The 21,473-nt window shown below is 47.0% G+C and overlaps 1 protein-coding gene across 1 annotated transcript in view; it reads left to right on the top strand.

Annotated features, from left to right (window-relative positions):
- The window catches only part of SLC17A8 (solute carrier family 17 member 8), a 323,457-nt gene that overhangs the window by 99,500 nt on the left and 202,484 nt on the right, over positions 1 to 21,473 (top strand). The window contains exon 2 of the mRNA XM_086936990.1: positions 3,292 to 3,544. Within this exon, the coding sequence (XP_086793116.1) occupies positions 3,292 to 3,544 (253 nt within the window). The remainder of the gene's footprint in view (positions 1 to 3,291; positions 3,545 to 21,473) is intronic.

Below are 21,473 nucleotides of genomic sequence, written 5' to 3'. Positions count from 1 at the left end.
ACTCCGCAGATGAGTTTGTTGGCTTCTGAGGAGTAAGGTGCTAGGCTGACAGCTTGTGTTCTATCAGTTAAGAAGCAGCAGATCCAGCAGAAAGTAGGTCCTTATATGGCAATCTCATGCAGGTGCCTGATGAGGGTGCGGTGTGAGACAGTGTCAAATGCTGCAGAGAGTTCCAGGTATCTGACACTATTGGACCTCAATAAAACACTGGAAGTAGCTGTGGGTAATTACCAGTGGGAGAAATCAATTCAAGTATTCCACCCATAACTTTTTGTTTTTCATACTCCCTTCACCTGCAGTTGGCGCTTGCTGAAAGGATATCAATGAATTAGTCCACCAAATTCTAATATAACTGTAAATTTGAGCAATGTTGTAATGCTAACTCACCATTTCAATTCCTGCCTCTTTGTGGTCCAGACCCTGGCCTGGCTATAACTCCCCATAAGACATATATATATATACATTTAGATTTTTTTTATTGCCTACTGACTTGTAAGGCATCAATAATAATAATTAGTTTTACGACTTTTAAAATTAACTGGTGTGGACAATTGTTTATTATTTGCCCTTGGGATGTAGTGCTATATTTTTAAAAGTTTAAAATGGTGTAATAGGAACCAATATACTTATTTACTCCTGGTGGCACACTGTTTGAGATGGGCACTGTCTCTTTTATGGCAAATACAGCTGTCTGCTTTGTGTTCAGTTTTTCCTCATAGGCACCTGGATGCTTCTGTGAAATATTGCTTCTAGATACCGGGCAAACTATGATAAGTTCACCATTTGATTGAATTTCAGAGAAATCATATGAGGAGACCAAATTGAATTCCATCACCTATGAGCTACTAAAAATCAATGGTGCTGAGCGTACCCAAGGATGAAGTATGGCACCTAAGATGGGCTATGACGTAGCACCCTTTTAACCTTAGCACTGTTGAGCACAGAAGGCACATACATTAAGAATAGGTGTCCACCTGAGGTGACTTGTACCGCCCTCAAAATACTATTCTCCTTTGGCTATGCCATCTTTCTAGAGTTTTGTTTGTCACTTTTGTAGCGTCTTTCCAGCCTGGGAACTTGCCAATGACTATGTCACATATGGAGCTTACTATAACATCTTTATTCTTCTGCATATAACTGCAAACTCAACACTAAACCTGTACTCATTTCATTATGCTCTAACACTTATGACACAGTTCAACGGAGTCCATCAGAAGCCATAGGGGGGTCCATCATTGCTAACTCTCATGACACTACTACCTTCAGAGATGCCTGTAAATCAAGTAGCTTTTTAGCCAATAGATCTTTAGTTAAAAAAATGTCTTTGTTAGTGAAAGGGAAGGTCCTTTCAAAATCTGTTGAGATAGTTGGTTTCCCTTTCTATGTTCATCCAAATAGTGCAATGTAGAGCTTGTTGGAAAATGTTTGCTGGGTTTGTTTTGGTTCTTAGCCGACCTTGACCAGTATGCCTTAACTTTTCCACACTGAGCTGACCCTTACCACCTTTTGCTGGACAAATACATGGAACACATGCATGGCTTGTCCCCACCTATCTTTTTTCACAGTATGCACATAACAAGTGTAAGATGCACTCATCCTCCTTCGTACAGATGCCATAGAGGTTCCTAGGGACTCTGCACAATGTATGGCAAGATGTTACAGTATCTCTTTGTCTTACAATGAATGTGGCTTTCATCTTTGCACTCTCCTTGTTGCTCTGAACAAAGCTGTGGATTTCATCAGCTTTCCAAGTAGAATTTAATTTGACAGCCTGTCATTTGCATTCCATCAGAGTTTCTTGTATACTGTCCTTACTTCTGACTTTATTCCGTGGTCTTCCTCTTGTTCCGAAGGATTTTCATTTTTAATGTCAAGTGATAGTGGCAACTAACACGATCCTGCTCTAATGACTCAGTGGTGCTAAACTGGGCACCAGCTTCACAGTGTGACCATTAACTCATAATATTTCTTCATATATTTCTCATTTTCAGTAGGGGCACAATAATGAAATTGAGCAGTATTGAAATACCTACACATTTATCCTTACGGTAGTCATTAAGAGGTGGTATGTGGTCATTCATATTGGTTGCCTCACAAGTGCAACTGCACAAAAATGATTCAGTGAATCCCATGTAATCTGCACACTTTCTAGTATTTCCCTAATGGTCTTCAACAGCCCAGCTCTAGATTTTGTAGCTACATCTCAATATTTCCATGGCCTCTCTCCCCTGGGCTCTGTCGGTCACCGTCACTGATCAAACAACCACTACTCAGGAAACCTAATATGCTTTACCTTAGATTTCTGTAACTTCTCTATTTCTTTACAAAGTGCTTACTAGGAAAATTTGATCAGAAATACCATTTGGCCCCATCTCCCAAATATTCTATTTCAATTCACCACACAATGCATGAGTTTATTGGTACATCTTGCTTGATCAAAAATATTTTGCTGGTTCTGTTAGAGCAATCAAGCAAATTGGCCCAAAGGCGTTCACCAGTCACCGCCTTACCTCTGTTTCTCTGAGCTGTTGCTGTTCATGGCTGATTCATGATGAGAGAGGTTGCTTGAGAAACTTTTCTCTTATTAATATCTTTGCTTTTCAAAAAGCTTTACTCGAGTTTCCCACATCTATTTAAAATTAAAAGGAAACGTAAAAATAGCATTCCCTTAGGGCTTTCAGCATGATCCCCTAATCTGATCCTAGGTATCCAAAATAGGTCCAGAACAGCGCTTTACTGTTCTCTGTATTTAAAGTACTGACATGTTATATCCCAGTGTACTGGCTTTACAGGGCATATGGATTATTTCCCCACTCATTTCAAATTTCTAAGTTTCAGCCATCTGAAGACAAAATCAACTTTTCTGTTATAGGCAAGTACGGAAGGTTTTACAATTCAGCTCTAAGAAGCTAATTACAGCTGTCATTCTTGGAAAAACATGCCATTTACTGACCTTGGTATATCTGATTCTCGTTTGTGCAGCCTGTAACTTTCAGTAAGGCGTATACCACTCCTACAATATGTGTATTAAAGAAATGTGTTGTCTATTTTATACAATATTAACAAACTGTATTGCCGTGTACTATTCAGATTGTTCCATTTCCTCCTGTGTTGCCTATGCTTTACTTAAATACCTTTTCTTGAACTTAAAATACTCTGTCCTTTTCATGTTGCAGCTGTTGTCTGCCCTACCAAAATGGTCATGCAATAAATGTATAATTGCTTAACTCACTCAATTCAAAGGCAGCTAGATGTTGATTTTGACCAGAAACTCTCTAAATTCTTAATTAGGAAAATTGATGGAACCAATGTGGAAGATGATAACATTGAACTAAACGAAGAAGGGAGGCCGGTGCAAGCCCCCAAACCCAAACCACCACTCTTCGACTGCTACTGCTGCGGGGTGCCGAAACGTTATATCATTGCCATCATGAGCGGCTTAGGATTTTGCATTTCTTTTGGAATCCGGTGTAACCTTGGTGTTGCCATAGTGGAAATGGTCAACAACAACACAGTGTACGTAAATGGACACCCGGAAATTCAGGTACGTGAACTTGTAGACTTATGTTTCTTGGATAATTCTGCTGTGTTAAAGAGTTGTTTTGTGCTACGGTTGAAAATGATATGCCTTCTTATGCTTACTTGTAAACAGCTCTTTGACCAATACCAATAAACTGCATGCCCATTGGCTACAGAGCCAGCTAATGATCACTAATGATTTTCCTTCCTTCACAAAGACTAAAATTCATCTTTACAGCACTGTGAGGTTAGTAGGCAGTTTACCTACACTTTTAGTTTTGTGACATAAAACACAATAAGCAAAACGTTTTTGTCGAATGATACGTTGAAGCAATTTATTTAATTGATTGGTGTTAAGGGCATAGTTTCTGACTGTAATAACATAGTCCAAATGAGTTCTTGAAAACTGAAAAGCTACCATTCAGCCTCTTTTTTAGAACTTACATTTTGTGCTGTGAGTGTCGTTTTTACAATTACAGTGACCTATGTCTTGGTTCTCTTTCATATGTCATGTTTCAAATGCAGTTTTCTTCTGTCAGAATCCTGTAACTTCGTCTTCCTGCTAGCAACGAGTTGGCCGGACTTTGAGGGTTTGGCAGCTTCTTGAAATATTTTAGGTAGAAGGTAGTATGTTGTGAGTGGAGAAATTGTTTGGCTTCGGAGAGTAGGGAAATCCTCAGATGGTTAGAGCAGGTAAGATGCCTGGTGATCCGGCAGCCCCTGTGATTTGTCCGGCGGGTTGTGATCTTGGTGTTGTGGCAACATCAGATGTTTGTCGGTCAGCTCCAGCAGTGTCACCATCTGCCTGTTCAGTTATGGCACTGGACATGCCAGTCTAGGGCTGATTGCTGAGGGTAGCATCACTAACAGTTCATACAGCTGCAAGCTTGGCAAGAGGATGGTGCTTGCGTGGTGAGAGTCATGTCTTGGCGCAAAAGCCTATCACAAATATCAAGAAACTGAATAAAAGGAACATTTAGGTGTTGAGGGTCACTGAGGTTTCAGTATTATCATATTGGGCAGTCAACCTTAGAATTTGCAAAAGACAAGGCTATGAGGAGAGTGCGAATGTACTGTACTGTTTTGGAATTTACATAGGGTTTTCCTACCCCTTTCAAAGCCCAAAGTGCTTTCCGAGTGGAAGAGAAATGAATGGCTCAATTTGTTATATATCGCTGCAATGGAGTTAGCTGCTGTATTGCTTGTGGATGCACATGTCAGGGTGTTGTGCATGGTGACTGGAAGTGGGGTCCAGGTATGGTGGCCTGTTATAGTGGAACACTGCATGATTGTTTTGTTCATGAGTGTGTTCCAGAGATTATGGGCCATATGTATGAACACATTTTCCCATTGACACAGAATGGGTGAATCCCTTTGATGCATCTGGCCCTATATGTCTTCACAGAGAATGATGGCCAGTCTCATTGTGATTTTTTAAAAAGAGGGTGTGATTAAAAGTGGAGGAATTCTGGCTCTGTGGTTCCTCATTTAGCATCTGAAACTGCGTTATGTTCGTAAAACATGTGTCCATTCCGGTGAACCCCCCCTGCAGGTGATGTGTAGGCTTTGAATTATATCCTTGAACACGTGCAATGCCTTGAGGTAAGAGATGATGTGGTTGTGTCTTGTCAGGATCTGCAGCATAATGGATATGTTATAATTTGCTGTGGAGTTGTGAGAGCTCAGTATGGTCGTTATTTGCATAATTGAGCGATACTAATACTTCAGGGGTTGTTTAGGGATTGCAGAACTGTCCTGATTCCTTCAGGGCAGTGGGAGCATGTACTCTGCTGCAGTGACTTGGACTGTTCCCATGAGGCACAGGGTCAAGGCTGTTTTGCATATGGCCATGTCTGAACTGGGGTGGTGTGGAGTGCAAAAAAACGATGGATTCAGGCCCAGATCTCTGTACTGGGGTGAATGTATGACATTGTTCTACATTCTGTCCATCAACTGTTGTTTTTGCAGTGGCAGGCTACAGCACACCATATTTAGAGATATCTGCCTTCTGGGCAGAGATCTATAGATCTTTAGAGGAGTCACCACCATGGGATTTTATGTTTGAAAGAACAAAAAATGAATCACCCTGATACTCAGGGAGTTTTCTCTTAGGGTGTAGGGGTCATTTTAATTTTTTTCAGTGTTGGACTGCAAGGACTTTCCTGGTTGTTTAAACAAAAAACTGTATGGCAGAACACTGATACAAATTAGGGTGGATGAGCTAAGACGCTAAGATTGATTGGCTGATGGGCTGATGGCCCTGGGCCATCAATTTAAAATTACCACCGGCAGGACTAGTGGTGTTTCAACTGGCAGGGTCATGATGGTTTGGCCAGCTCTAAATAGAGTGAATGAACCAAAACGTTGGTGAACAGGGTACTTCGCCACATTTGTGGCAGAGTACCGTGTATGCAAACTCTAACTAAACTCCTAGGTCACTTTAGACCAGGACCCTGTGGGAAAGTCCCAGATGGGGGATGATCCTGCATAGAATTCCCCTAGTGAAGAATGCACTTTTGGTCACTTGGTTACTATGAAGTAAAGTGAGAGTCTGAAGTCCAGGATCATACCTAACTTCTTTATTTATTTAGAGTGTTAAGGGTCGCCCCTGGTGTTTTGGTCATACCTTTGGTACAATTCACAAGTGAGGATGTCCATTTTTGAAGGGCTGAGCTCCATGTGGTTCGGTAGGATCCAGGTACCTAAAACCCTTAGACATTGGCTGAGTCCTAACCTCTCCAGACCTGATGGACGTTCCAGCTTGAGGAGGATGTATTTGTGATCAGCATAGTTGTAGCAAGTAAACATGAAAGAGTTGATGAGCTCTTAGAGTAAGCCTTGGGGAACACATTTCCAGGTTGGTGAAGAATGGTGCACAGAAAGGAGAAAGGGTTATGATTTGGACCTTTTCTCGCATGCACATTAAATCCAAATAAGAATGGTACCCTGGATTCCAGTGTCACTTAGGCTTTGGAGAAATAGTTGGTGATTGATGGTATTGATGGCAAGTGACTGGCTGATAAGGAGGAAGGCTGTTACGCTGTTGAAGTCTACCTTGCAAGCGGTACTGAATACATGCTAATGGCAATCCAGCTTGTAATTAGCATTTATTCAGTACCTCTTGTAGGGTAGAAACACATCTGTTTTTAAGAGAGGAAGCTGATTTGGGGGAAATCTTCTTGTTAGAGTCCCATTAAAACTCATCTGTAGATTCAAAGTTGTTGATGGTGAGACATGGAACCCACCATTGTCCTTCACCATCAACATTGCTGAATATGTCCAGGACTATACTCGATATTGAAGGGTATGATGAGGGAAGGGAATATGGATATGAAAGAAGGCACACAAGAGATGTCATTGCGTTCTAGTCGCACAGATCATTTCTATAAATGGAGTCTCTCTTGGGTGCTTTATAGTTTCTCACAAGTGATGGCTCTTTTTCACTAATTAGAACAAAAATACACTCTTAGTCTTTGCTTTCCCATCAATTTCAGTTGTCTGAAGTTTTTTCTTTTATGTGAATTTCACATGAATGCTAATATTGTTCAGAAAATAAAAATTACCATCCATATAACAACAGGTGCATTTAAGTAAACATTCAACATGTACATGGCACTGTACTCTTATTTTACTAGAGCCAAGGGCTCTGCTGTGAGACTGGTCCTTTTCCTATGTGCTAAATACAGTTGGTAAAACTCCACAACTTGAGGTACAGAACAGAAACAAGGGTTCACTCAGGATATGTAAATAACTCTGCAAAGGCCTAAGAGACAGTTGTTGCAGCACGACTTAGAAGGAAAGGTAGAGATCCATCATGCAGGCGCAAGGGCCATTTGAAGATTCAAAGAGTAAATTTAACAAGCCAAAAGAATAAATGCAACTCTCCCTAGCTACTATTACTATCCCGAGGCCTCGTAAAACAGTGCTGGAAGAGGGCAAAGAGTACGACTAATGCAAGAAAATTCTCTCAAGAGTTCAAAAGATGCATGAAATTGTTTTGGAATGTCGCTACAAAGGAAGTTCCAAGATTTGCAGCAAGCAGAAAACCTCTAAAAAGATGATATCAGCATCTGACCTGAATATTGTCTCAGCTGGAGAGAGGAACACAGGAGAAGAGCACAGCTCAAGCAGAGTCTTCCTCTCATCGACAGAGAAGAAAGCCAAGCGCCTGGCCATGCCCTGAGTGTGGCTTTTATAGACTGCTGGATCCTCAAATCCAGCAGTAGATCCTTGAATCCCACGATTTTCGAATCATGCAGTGAATCTTGAAACTGTGGGATCCTCGAATACTGTGTTGGATCCTTGATTCACATTGTAGCCTGTCACTCCGATTGGGCATACTTCCATGACTTTCATCCTGGGGTTAGAATTGGCTGTGCATTTGATTGGTGAGAGGTCGCAACGGAGCAGCACAACTGTGAAGGCACAATTCTGGGTAGCATGATTCCTGTTACACTAATATGGACGACATTTCGATTGGAAAGACCTGAGCAAGGGCTGGAAACAGCAGTCAATAATATCCAGAACCAGAGGTGAATGCATATGGGGAGGAGTTCTTGTGGCATGCTGTGTTATTGTCTTTTCAATTCGTTTCCCTAGCAATGGACCATTTGTTATTGGCATATAGTTTGCTGATTGTGATTGATCAGGTCATCAGTCTTGTAATGCACAAGGTTTTTAGTTCAATGGGTAACTCTCCAGTTGAGAGTGATGAGCTACAGATTGATGTGGCCTGTGGTGCAGCAGGTGATGCTAGAAGGGTGTTGTCTCAACATTTTGGAGGCATGGCCCAGTTTGTTATCTGGAAACAAGCTAGACTTGTTTAGTTCAATTGTTCCTTTTATGCGGGTGGCAGGATATGCTCAGACGTGAGTTCCTTGCTCACTTTGCCACTGGATTCAAGCAAGCCGGGCTGAAGACGGCTGGAATGCCAGAAACCGGTCCTCGGAAGCTTGTTTCCGGTCCAGGGAAGACATGGCTTGGCAGTTCGGGCTGGACTGTTTGGGCTAAAGAACGGTGATGGATTAAACCCAGATCTTTTGACTGGGTGTGAGTGTTTGATTGATTCAGATGCTCCGTCCATCACCACCCCCTTTTGTACCGCTTTTGGCCACCATAAGTGTGGCAGGGTATGCTCAGACGTGAGTCCCTTGCTCACTTTGCCACTGGATTCAAGCGAGCCGGGTTGAAGACGGCTGGAATGCCAGAAACCAGTCCTCGGAAGCTTGTTTCCGGTCCAGGGAACACATGGCTTGGCAGTTCGGGCTGGACTGTTCCCATGAGGCACAGGGTCAGACTGATTTGCATATAGCCATGTCTGAACTGGGGTGGCAGAGTGGGCTAAAGAACGGTGATGGATTAAACCCAGATCTTTTGACTGGGTGTGAGTGTTTGATTGATTCAGATGCTCCGTCCATCACCACCCCCTTTTGTACCCTCTCCCCTATCCATATATCAGCACCCCTGGCCAACTGGCCATCCAAGAAGGGGCTCAAATTCCCTGTGTCCAGAATGTCAGGGCGCGCTGCCAACGCAGCGCCAGTCAGGGGCACACCATCTGCGCAAACCTAAACGTTGCAGCTGCCCACTACTTGCAGGGCAGCTGAGAATCATCACATAGGACCTAAACGCTGCAGCTGGCACTAAGTGCTGCGCTACTGGGGAAGGCCTGGCAACTCCATACCACTTCTGTCCCTGCTGGGCAGCTGTGGATGCAGAATTGCGGCATGGGCCCCCACTGGCCCTTAGGAACCAAACTGCGCCAAATGCGGGAGCCCTCTAGGCTCTGGAAATAAATACTGCGCACATTGGAGCCCTCTAGGCTCTGAAAACAAATGTGCCCAGCATTGGATTCATCCTGGCCAATCCACAGAGAGGGGGGCAGTAACCCCTGGCACACTAGTCATTCTCCACTCTCCTTCTCAGTGTAGTTCCAAACTACCACTGATTCTTCAACCTAGGGTCCGCACCCTCAGGCTGACTAGATGTCAAGGGCAAGAATGCCCCACTCTACCTCTACTTCTGGGGTTCCGCACCCTCCCAGGGAAGCACCCTCCAGAACACAACTCTCCCACCAGTTCAGGACCTCTCTCCATCACTGGTCTACCACCTGGGATCCACATTCACCGGATGCACTGGGGTCAGAGGTGAGGACTCATACCCCCTTCCAGAGTTCTGCACCCTCCCACTGTAGAGCAGGGTCCCTCTCCTTTAAGATGGGTCGCACCTGCTCTCAGGGTAGTACTACCATAGTCAGCCAGGGATCCTAAGGATCCCGGCGAGGCCGGCACCACCCCTTCTGGGAAACACAGGTTCCCTCTCCTTTCAGATGGGCCCTTCCTGGCCTCCCCTCCTCGGGGAATGCCCAGCGAACGAGGACTTCGCGGGGAGCACGCATGCCCCCCTGGAGGGTGACACATCACTAATGTGTCATGTGACAGTCTGCCTGGCTCTCAGAACAGAAGTGGCGTCACCATGGTCACTCACAGATGGCTCAGCCCTTCTGGCTGGCCCCTGACCCACTGGCTTTTCCACTGGGGTTGGTTGTCCCCCTCTCACCCCTCAACCAGGACTTCTGCACCCTCCACTTAGGAGGGGTACTGCCCAACACCAGGACTGCCGGAGTTCCGGTTATAGAAACTCCTCGTTTTCTAGACACAGGAAGATCCTCCTCAAATGACCTGTAAGTACAGCCTAGGCCCCTGACCTGGCGCTCCCTTAGGGAACCCTCTAGGCCCTGAGACAGGGTTTCAGGAACATGGAGACACGCGGTTCCACCCACTCCTTCTCCTCAGAGACAGGACGTGGACCCCTACACCCTTCCCATTCTACTGGAACCTAGCTGGGCTACACATGAACCTCTTCCCCCAAACAGGACCAGAAGATACACAAGCCACTCCTGTTGGAATCACTCCCCAATGCCTCTGCAAGACCTCTAGCACACCGCCAGAGGTCCACCTTTTGTGCAAGCTTCTTATCAAACAAAGAACTCACACTCACTCGTCCAGTGCCTTTACAGGACCTCGAGCACACCAGAGGTACACCTCTTGTGCAAGCTTCTTATCAAACAAAGAACTCACACCTAGTCTCCAGGGCCTCTGCAGGACCTACCGCAAACCACCAGAGGTACACCTCCCGTGCAAAATTCTTATCAAACAAAAAACTCACACCTACTCCTCCAGTACAACACACTACTCATCCACACGCCCCCTCCAGACTGGTGAGACAGTTCCTCACTGCCCTTGACTCTCAACCTGTACCCCTCTTACTGAGCACCAGGCACCATACTCTGGGAACTGGGAATGGGAATGGGAATTCACGCACTGGACAGACTTTAGCTGCCACCACTGGCTCCCACCATACTGGGGAATCCAGACACACACACTACACTCAGGCGATAACCACCCTCCTGAGCTAACCTTTTCTCCTCCACACCCCCTCTCTCCTATCTACCCATACCTCTGGGGACAGGAACAGGGATTGGGTACTGGACCCAGCAAGGGACTCCCTATCTATGGGAACCTCCCCACCTACTAGCGTCCCGCCCTGTCATTTTCTCTCTTCTGCCACTAACCTAAAAGCACAGGAACAACATTTGAAAATGACACTCTTGAGGAAAAACAAAATCAAAAACAATAATCTCCAACATGTGACTATCTAAAATGCAGAGTTTTGTAATGTAGCCAGTTGTCGCTGTGGTACTGCGCAAACACAAGTCCTAATCCTCACCGCTACCACCAATGTTAGAACTGGGATTTCTGGTTGGCTAAGGCTTGCGCCAAAGCCAGGCAGAAACCACCACTCTAGTCAGGGCAAGGGAGTTACACGCCAAAGATAACCCCTGCTCACCCCCTTGGGAGCTTGGCACGAACAGTCAGGCTTATCCTGGAGGCAATGTGTAAAGCATTTGCGCACGCACACAGCAACAACATCCCAGGCACACTACAAACGGAACTCCACATAAGGTTATATAAAAATAGCCTTTGTATTCTCAAAACACCTCAGATAGTAATCACACAATATACATTGTGCCAACTGGCACGGGCAATATTCACAAGGGATTATTTACACAGGACAGGGCCACGTGGGCCACTGCCAGGATCAACACTTAGCATAAATTGATACAAGTAAAATATATCATAAAACTACAATCAGTAGTCACTGGTAATCACTGTACTCCACCTCAACCTGTAACATAACTTTACATTATGCACAGTCACATCAGGCGCAAATTACATCCTGCGCCAACCTCACCAGCATAAACACATTATGCAATCTCTCACTAGTCTAAACACATTAGACCCTTCCTCCTAAGAATAACTCACATTAGGGGCGTAAATCACACAGTGAAGTACCTTTTCACTAACACAAACCTATATAGGTAAAACAACCTCATAATCATAAACCACAGTTTTAGAGGCATCAGGTACAGGGTGCACAAAACATACTATACACAATACATTTCCTAGCACCTCATCACTTTAGCACATAATCACATTAGGGCCTTGCGCCTATCCATATACCAGCCCCCCTGGCCAACTGGCCATCCAAGAAGGGGCTCAAATGCCCTGTGTCCAGAATGTCAGGGCGCGCTGCCAACGCAGCGCCAGTCAGGGGCGCGCCATCTGCACAAACCTAAACGTTGCAGCTGCCCACTACTTGCAGGGCAGCTGAGAATCATCACATGGGGCCTAAATGCTGCAGCTGGCACTAAGGGCTGCGCTGCTGGGGAAGGCCGGCACCTCTGTGCTACTTCTGTCCCTCTCAGGGACTCTCACTGGAACTGCGCCTAAATGGTGCAGCTGCCCACTACTTCCTGGGCAGCTGTAGATGCAAAACTATGGCATGGGCCCTCACTGGCCCTTAGGAACCAAACTGCACCAAATGCTGGAGTCCTCTCGGGCTCTGGAAATAAATACTGCACACATTGGAGCCCTCTAGGCTCTGAAAACAAATGGAAAGGGGCGACCACTCGGTCGCCCCGAACGTATGGTTGGGTGCCCCGATCCTCCCGGGAAACCATTTTGGGCGGGGGCGTGTCTCGGCTGGTATGCCCGAAGCGGCGTAGCCGGGGCGCGCCTTTTCCCGCCCAGGAGGGGTTGTCCTAGACACCTACACCGATGGCCATGCCCAGTAGGCGTACCAGGGGAGGGTACACGCCCCCCCCCGAAGAAGAATAAATAGAGCGGGAATCCGAAGAAGCGTCCTCTTGTTCCTGTGCTTGGAAGGCTGCACCCACTCGTTGCTCGTGAGCCCTCGACCGAACAAGGAGCAATTTTGAGAACTTGTAATTCTTGTGTTTCTCTTTCAGTGACTTTACAGCGAAGGATCCAAGACTGTGTTGATCGACTCGGAGTGAATAATCAAAACCATGTCCGGCAAGAAGGCGGGAAAGGGTTCCGAGACAGACAAGATGCTTCGCATGTTGGTGAACAGAATGGCGAGAATGGAACGAAGCATCGGACAAGTCCCAGCGCTTGGTCGTGATTTGGCGGGGGTCAAGAAGCAACTGGCCGCAATGAACAAGCCTGGTAACCCGAAGAAGCTAATAGGCCCGGCATTGCCGGGAGTCGTCCCCGAGGGTAGAGGGAAACGGGTCAAGAGGAGGGCGGTTGCAGGGGAGGTCCCTGTCCCCGAGGTGCCCCCGGTCATCCCTGCCATACCAGCTGATGACCCAGTACCAACCCCAGACGCGGGTCAACCGATTCCGGTTGTGATTACGCCCGCTAACGATGAGGATATGCCTCCTGAATTGGCCACCCAGTTGGCCGCATGGCTCAATAAGAAGGCAGGGGGTGCTACGGCGCCCGGCGACACGGCCGAAGAGGCCAAATTACTAATCCAGCAGTTGCGGCAGTCGCGAGATGCTGCGAAGGCGAATCTCCCTCTTGTTTCCCCACAGGTGACACCGGAAGGACCGGCAGCTGGTCGTGAGAAAACGGCGGGAACAACGACCGAACCGGGTAAGCTCGCTTTGCCAGTGGCGGGGGAGGGCTCTTTGCCCTCAAGACGGGAAAGGGTGGTTCAACATATCCCGATGGCCACGAAAGAATTGATATGGGCAGACAAGTATGTCAATATGTTTTCATTGTTGACTGACCGTCGCGAGATGGAATATGCTAAAACACAGAAAGATTTGTGGCACCCGAGCGTCTGGCGAGCCAAGATGGCGGAGTTTAGGGTGGAGGAGACGATAACGAATTGGGCGAAGGCCTTTGCAATGTTTACTGCGATTATTGGTGAACGTAAGCCCGAGGTATTGACTGAACTGTCTTGTTATCAAACTCGTATAATGGATTTTTATGAAATGTATGAGGGGGATGAATGGAAAGTTTACGACATGAAATTTCGTAAAGCGAAAGAGTATGATTCCTCTCTGACATGGGATTGCCTCGATTCCATTTCTTGGCATAAACAGCTCCTGCCTGGGACTGCAGGGACATCCTCGCCAGGTGGGAATGGGTCGGGGGTTTCCCGCCAAAAGCCCGCGGTCCCCTTTCGAGCAGGCACCGGTGGTGATCACCAGCCGAAAACCGGCGGGAATGGTGGAAAGCGGGGGGTCTGTTGGGGCTTCAATAGAGGCAACTGTAACAGACCGCAAGGTACATGTAGGTTCAAGCATGTGTGTGCGGGTTGTGGGAATTCCTCACACCCGGAGAGTTCATGCAGATTGAAAAATAGCGGGTCGGGAGGTAAAGGAGGGTCCAAGCAGGACTGAGGTGGATCGTTGTGTACAATTGCCCACTCCCGTTGATCTCATGGCTATGACTCCTTGGTTAAACAAATACCCTGATTATGTCTCTGCTGGGGTGTTGAGGAAGGGATTCTTATATGGCTTCCACATCCCGGCGGGGGATTTTCGTGGGGAACCTTTTTGTAAAAACCAGCTTTTGGCACAGCATAATCCAGGTGTGGTGGAGAGAAAAATTGCTAAGGAAGTGAGGCTAGGCCGAGTGGCTGGGCCTTTTCAGCGCCCGCCAGTGGCGGGTTTCATCTGTTCCCCATTGGGGGTGGTTCCCAAGAAGGACCCGGGGGAGTTTAGGCTGATCCATAATCTGTCTGCTCCAAGGGGTTTCTCGGTAAACGATGCTATTGACCCAGAAGTTTGTTCGGTGCGGTACGCATCATTCGATGATGCCGTCACCATGTTAAATCGCCTGGGCCCCGGGGCGCTGATGGCGAAATCGGATATTGAATCAGCGTTCCGGTTGCTCCCGGTACATCCACAGGATCAGCGTTTGCTAGGTTTTGCATTCCAAGGGAGTTACTACATGGATAAATGCATGCCCATGGGTTGCTCCATTTCTTGTGCCTATTTTGAAAAATTCAGCTGTTTTTTAGAGTGGGCATTTACCGAGGCTACAGGGCATAGGCATGTTATGCATTATCTAGATGAATTTCTGTTCTTGGGAGCTGCCGGCGACTCGAAATGTGCGCAGGCGCTACAGGACTTTTGCATCCTCATGAGGGAGTTTGGAGTGCCATTGGCATCAGGTAAGACGGTTGGACCATCTACTTCACTGGAGTTTCTGGGAATTGAGCTCGATTCTGTGGAGGGATGTTTCCGTTTGCCACTAGGAAAGGTAGCTAAATTTAGGGCTTCCCTGGAACTTTGCCTTAGTAAGGAGAAAGTGACCCTGCACCAGTTGCAGCAAACAGTGGGTCAGCTTAAGAGTGATACCAATGGCCCGCCCCTTTTCACGCTCTATTGCACAAGCTATGGTTGGTCTCAAGGAAGGACACCACCGCACGAGACTGTCGGCAGAGGTTCGCCAGGATATTCGCATTTGGTTGGCATTTCTGGCGGACTTCAACGGTGGAGTAGTGTGGAACAAGCCGCCAGCGTCTTCGGACGAGCTGGGTTTGTGGACTGACTCAGCGGAGAGCGTGGGATTTGGCGCCATCTTTGGTAATCGATGGTCGGCGCAAACATGGCCGTCGTGGTGGCACACCAGCGGTCTCACAGGTAACATAGGGTTCCTTGAGCTATTCCCTATTTTTGTTGCTCTGATGGCATGGCCGGACGAGTTCAGAGACCGCTATGTGGTATTTTGGTCGGATAATATGACTGTTGTCGAATGCATTAACAATCAGGCAGCACGCTGCAAATGGATCTTGAGATTGTTGAAGAAAGTTGTGCTGCTTTGCATGAGGCTGAATGTACAGTTCAGGGCGAAACATGTGCCAGGTGTACTGAATCATGCGGCTGATGCACTCTCTCGTTCACATATGCAGGCGTTCAGGGGTTATCTACCTACAGCGGACCTAGCGGCGGCACCATTCCCCGAAGCACTCTGGCTAATCGGTGCCCCGGATTACAAGACCTCGTGGCAGCAAGCTTAGCCCCCAGGACGAGGAAGGCATACGAAGGAGCGTTTCGTTCCTATTGTGCATTTTTGGGTCCGACAGGGAATCAGAACTGGGGTCAGGAGGATTCCTTCCTAGGGTTCCTGGTAGCAATGCACAGGGAAGGCCGATCAGCGGCATCGGCCAATAGACACAGGGCGGCCATCTCATTCATGGCGCAGGTGCATGGCATCAAAGACCCAACAGGTTCCTTTTTGGCGAAAAAAGCCCTTCGCGGCTGGCAGCGCCTCGAGGGTCGCAAGCAAGACGAGAGGCGCCCGATTGGCTTAGAAAAATTGTCCCTACTCATGGCGAAACTAGATGAGACATGCTCCTCCCAATTCGAAGCAGTTCTGTTCCGGGCAGCTTTCGCATTAGCGTTCCATGGGGCTATGCGGGTGAGCGAACTGGTCGCAAGGAATAAGAATGATGTGGAGGGAGGCTTGTGCAGGGATCACATCCTAATTAGGGGTGATTCGATGGTAATAGCTAGGTCCAAGACTGACCAGGGAGCTATGGGAAACAGTGTTGTTGTCCAGCGCGTGCGAGGGTCCCCCACGTGCCCGATAATGTGTATAGAGGAATACTTGGCACTGAGGGCGGATACATGGGGGGGAGTTTGCTGAGGCACATCGATGGCACCCCTCTGACGAGGTTTCAGTTCCAGAGGGTGCTAGCACTGACAATCGCTGCGGCGGGCATGGACCCGTGCGATTTTGGGACCCACTCCTTTAGGATAGGGGCTGCTACTGAGGCTACAGCCAGGGGTCAGAGTGCAGAGGAAGTGAAACAGTTGGGCTGATGGTCCTCGAATTGCTTCAAAAGGTATGTGCGATTGCACATGTTGTGAAGTCAAGTGACATGCACTCACGCTTCTTGTCTTCTGTTTGATTAACAGTTTCGCGAGCATGTCATGCGGGGCGGAATTTGCAGTCGACCCAGTACCAGGGGACCAGCGGTCATGGATCACCGTCTGAGGAGAGAGTGGTTTGGGTCGTAGTCCACTCATACATGAGGCGGGCCGGGGACGTATTCAAAGCATGTGACGCGACTCGCGCAGCTGGGGAATACGGGTACAGAGTGGCCTTCCATGGAAGGGGCGGGCTCTGTATTGACCAAATTGAATCTTTTGTTGAGGGTCTCTTAAGGCGGCAGAGGTCACCGCCATCTGTAGTCATAGTACAGCTGGGGGGCAATGACTTGGTGACACTGGGTAGACAGGTATTACTCTAGCAAGTTTTGTCTGCCGGTAGCTGGTTGGCAAAAAGAATCCCGGGGTGCACGATTGCCTGGTCCCACATGATCCCCAGGAAGGTATGGCGGGGGGGCCTTTCAGTGTTAGCACTGAACCATTCGGTGAAGAAGGTTAACAACAAAATTGGTAGATTGTTTCGCTCCGCGCAGTTGCATTGCATTCCTCCTGGGTGTATTCGGGGTGATCGCATGTATCTGAATGATGGGGTTCACCTGTCCCGGGAGGGGAATGTTTTACTCATAGGAGACTTCATAGCATGGCTAAGGGGTTTGAGGAAGCATGACCTTTAGGAGGAGTTTGGGGGGGGCTGGATAGCCGGTCAACTATCCGGCCTGTGGCGGTAAAGTCATGATCGGTGAGCAGTAATTTCAAGGTCCCTAGAGGGGGGCGCCACCCACTATGGATGGGAGCGCCTGGGGAGAGGCGGCCATTGGCCCCTCCCACTGGGATGCGGCACCCACTAAGGATGGGTCGCCTAAGGGGAGACGGCAATAGGCCCCTTCCAGGGGAGGAGGTGGCTATATGCCCCTCCTACGAATTTCCCGGGGCCCGGTTATCCGCGACGGCGGATATGATAGAGAGTGTGGGGATGGGGGGGGGAGTCCATGCTGTCCTTCCTACAGATACCTCACACGGGAGCTCGGACGACCTTTAAGATGGCGTCGAGCGGAAAGGGGGGCCCCCAACAAGACAAGGGAAATTAGAGTTGGCAAGGAGGGTACAGTCCTCTGCGCGGCCGCCACTCACACCGTGAGGGCGAGAGTTTTTGGTAGTAGGGATCTGACACCGGTTAAGACCTTGCCGTTGGCCCTTAATGCTAGGATGTACAATTTTAATTTAGAATGTATGCATTTGCAGGATGTTAGACTCGGCTAGGAAACCTTTGTATTAGAGATTTGTTAAGGTTAGCCAAAGAACATGTCTTCATCGAAATGTAATAAATGAAAATTGTACATGATTATGAAACTTTTATTTAATGTTTTAAATTTTGTTTCATATTTTAATAAATACGGCCGGGAGGGTGACTCCCTCCTGCCTTCCAAAAGTTCAGAACTGCGACTGACTTCCCATCCGTGGGGATTGTGTTGGGAGGGGGTGACGGGCATCCCGGCCATATGGAAAGGGGCGACCACTCGGTCCCCCCGAACGTATGGTTGGGTGCCCCGATCCTCCCGGGAAACCATTTTGGGCGGGGGGCGTCTCGGCTGGTATGCCCAAAGCGGCGTAGCCGGGGCGCGCCTTTTCCCGCCCAGGAGGGGTTGTCCTAAACACCTACACTGATGGCCACGCCCAGTAGGCGTACCAGGGGAGGGTACACGCCCCCCCCCGAAGAAGAATAAATAGAGCGGGAATCCGAAGAAGCGTCCTCTTGTTCCTGTGCTTGGAAGGCTGCACCCACTCGTTGCTCGTGAGCCCTCGACGGAACAAGGAGCAATTTTGACCCACCCACCAGCCCCTTATAGCAATGTTTGGTTTTGCAATAAAGTTTTTTGCTCTGATAGGCCCCTTTTTTCCTCTGTATTGACGTAAATGAATGTCTAGATTGAGGATGTGACTTCTGTCTGTAGGATACTGTTTTTTCTTTTAGGAGTAAACAGTTTTGATACAATTAGACATGCTGATATTTTCTTCCTTAGTAGGTGAACAAATGTTGTATTTATTTTGGTCGGGCGGTAAGGTCATGATCGGTGAGCAGTAATTTCAAGGTCCCTAGAGGGGGGCGCCACCCACTATGGATGGGAGCGCCCGGGGGGAGGTGGCCATTGGCCCCTCCCACTGGGAGGCGGCACCCACTAAGGATGGGTCGCCTAAGGGGAGACGGCCATAGGCCCCTTCCAGGGGAGGAGGCGGCTATATGCCCCTCCTACGAATTTCCCGGGGCCCGGTTATCCGCGACGGCGGATATGATAGAGAGTGTGGGGATGGGGGGGGGGAGTCCACGCTGTCCTTCCTACAGATACCTCACACGGGAGCTCGGACGACCTTTAAGATGGCGTCGAGCGGAAAGGGGGGCCCCCAACAAGACAAGGGAAATTAGAGTTGGCAAGGAGGGTACAGTCCTCTGCGCGGCCGCCACTCACACCGTGAGGGCGAGAGTTTTTGGTAGTAGGGATCTGACACCGGTTAAGACCTTGCTGTTGGCCCTTAATGCTAGGATGTACAATTTTAATTTAGAATGTATGCATTTGCAGGATGTTAGACTCGGCTAGGAAACCTTTGTATTAGAGATTTGTTAAGGTTAGCCAAAGAACATGTCTTCATCGAAATGTAATAAATGAAAATTGTACATGATTATGAAACTTTTATTTAATGTTTTAAATTTTGTTTCATATTTTAATAAATACGGCCGGGAGGGTGACTCCCTCCCGCCTTCCAAAAGTTCAGAACTGCGTCCGACTTCCCATCCTTGGGGATTGTGTTGGGAGGGGGTGACGGGCATCCCGGCCATATGTGCGCAGCGTTGGAGCCACCCGGGGCTCCTAAAATACACACTCCCCCTTGAACTAGGGCCATCAGGGGCGAGAACACGGGCCCCTCTCGGCCAGCCATAAAATATTGGTGCCATCGTTGGAGCCCTCAGGCTCGGGAAATAACTGCGTCCACTTTTAACTATCTCCGTAGTAGGTGTCTATCTATGGAATCAAAATCCAGGCAATTGTCAATATAGCCAGCATAAAATGGCATTTCTTTAGCCAAAATGAATTTTACAATAATGTATTCCAACAAAAACACGTGGTCTATTGTTAACAACAGCCTTTGAAACCCTCTGGCACAATTGACATGATTTGTTTCTTCTTATATTTGTAGAGCTTCCAAAATACATTTACTAACGATCTATAAATATATGTACAGTAGGTTTATTGATTGGTAAGACTCCAGCGTGTTCTTTTCTCTCTTCGTAAGGATGGAGTCCACCACACAGTATACAATGTGTCTAGGAAGACTTAGATCGTTTTAAAGTTTTAAATGTCCTGCCCGGAATTGGAGACCATCAGCTTTGGAAGTAACTGAAGCAAATTGGTGATAGGATGTTTAGGACTGGGTCTGTGTTTAAGACTAGGTCGCTAATGACATTTGTAAGTGTTTTCAAGTGAAGTGTTTTTTAAAAAAAATTTCACATAAGTAAATATACATGTGTGAATTTACTCAGATGTAGATCTACTGATCCACTTAGGTGGTATTCTCTACTCTGCAATTCACTATTTCTGAGAGGAGACTTACACCTTGATGTAGACTGACATTTGGCCTTCTACAGCAGAATTTACAAGTGCAAAGTTATTATTAGTAACTTTTACCCTTTAGTGGCGATCTCTACCACGGGTGGGGGGAGTGGGAGAGAGTCCTTTGGCAAAGTATAGGAAAATTTAAGAAAGGTTATTAAAAAAAATTGCAAATACTTTAATGTATAATATAAGTATGAAATAATGTTAAATATGTATTATTAACCTGGAGGTAACAGAATAAAATGTGACAGCACATTATGTCATCAAATGTAATCTGTTTTGAAAATAACATTAAATTAATCTAAAAGTTTAAATTGAGTTCACTATAGAATTTTAAAAATATGAAAAATGTATCTATATTTCGACATATCACTAATACTCACAGACACACACATATATACATGCACACACACATATGTAATGATTTTCTGCTCAGCCCCAAATTAAAATTGGAATTATTGCAGCACTGTTGTGGATGGCGGTGTTTAGTTTTTACTAGAGAACACACACACACATATATAGTCATATATATATTCGTTGATGTGTTGTCCTTGGCTCCCTATCTTCCGTTGATCTCATGTGTACTCTTCTGTGTCAACCTGTGTACACACTAAATTGCTGTGTTTTGTGGTAGCTGGCAGTTAGCCACCTAATGGCGCGTACCACCTGTGGTGAGCTGCTTCTGAATTACAGACACAGCTTGCTGTTGTTCATTGTTGATGGCATATTCATGTCTGCAATGTGCGTGCTGGTCGTTTGCGTCTTCAAGTCCTTATGTATTCCAACCTCATGCTTGTTGTTCATGCTTTCAGCAGCATGCTGATAATTGTTTGTTGTACCTCTTGTCATGCATATTGCTTGTCACTCCCCAGATCGGTTTCATCATGAGTATGCAAAAATTAATTATACTCTAAATAATTTTGTGCGTTGTGGGTTAGTACATATGCAGTGTTAACGTTTTGTGGTTTAAAATTTATCATGCTGTAGGATATTCATTTCCATCAATGTCATAGCAGATGGCAACTATTTATGTGTTGCCTCACCTATCAAGCCCGCCTAATCTGCAGTGGTTACTGAATGTGGCACATTTAAATATTATGTACGTGTATGATCCAGACAGGTGGTTCACC

Source organism: Lissotriton vulgaris, chromosome 1_1, assembly GCF_964263255.1.
Source record: "Lissotriton vulgaris chromosome 1_1, aLisVul1.2, whole genome shotgun sequence".
NCBI classification, from domain to species: domain Eukaryota; kingdom Metazoa; phylum Chordata; class Amphibia; order Caudata; family Salamandridae; genus Lissotriton; species Lissotriton vulgaris.
The sequence above is the reverse complement of the archived record's forward strand: the minus strand, read 5'-3'. Positions and strand labels throughout refer to the sequence as shown.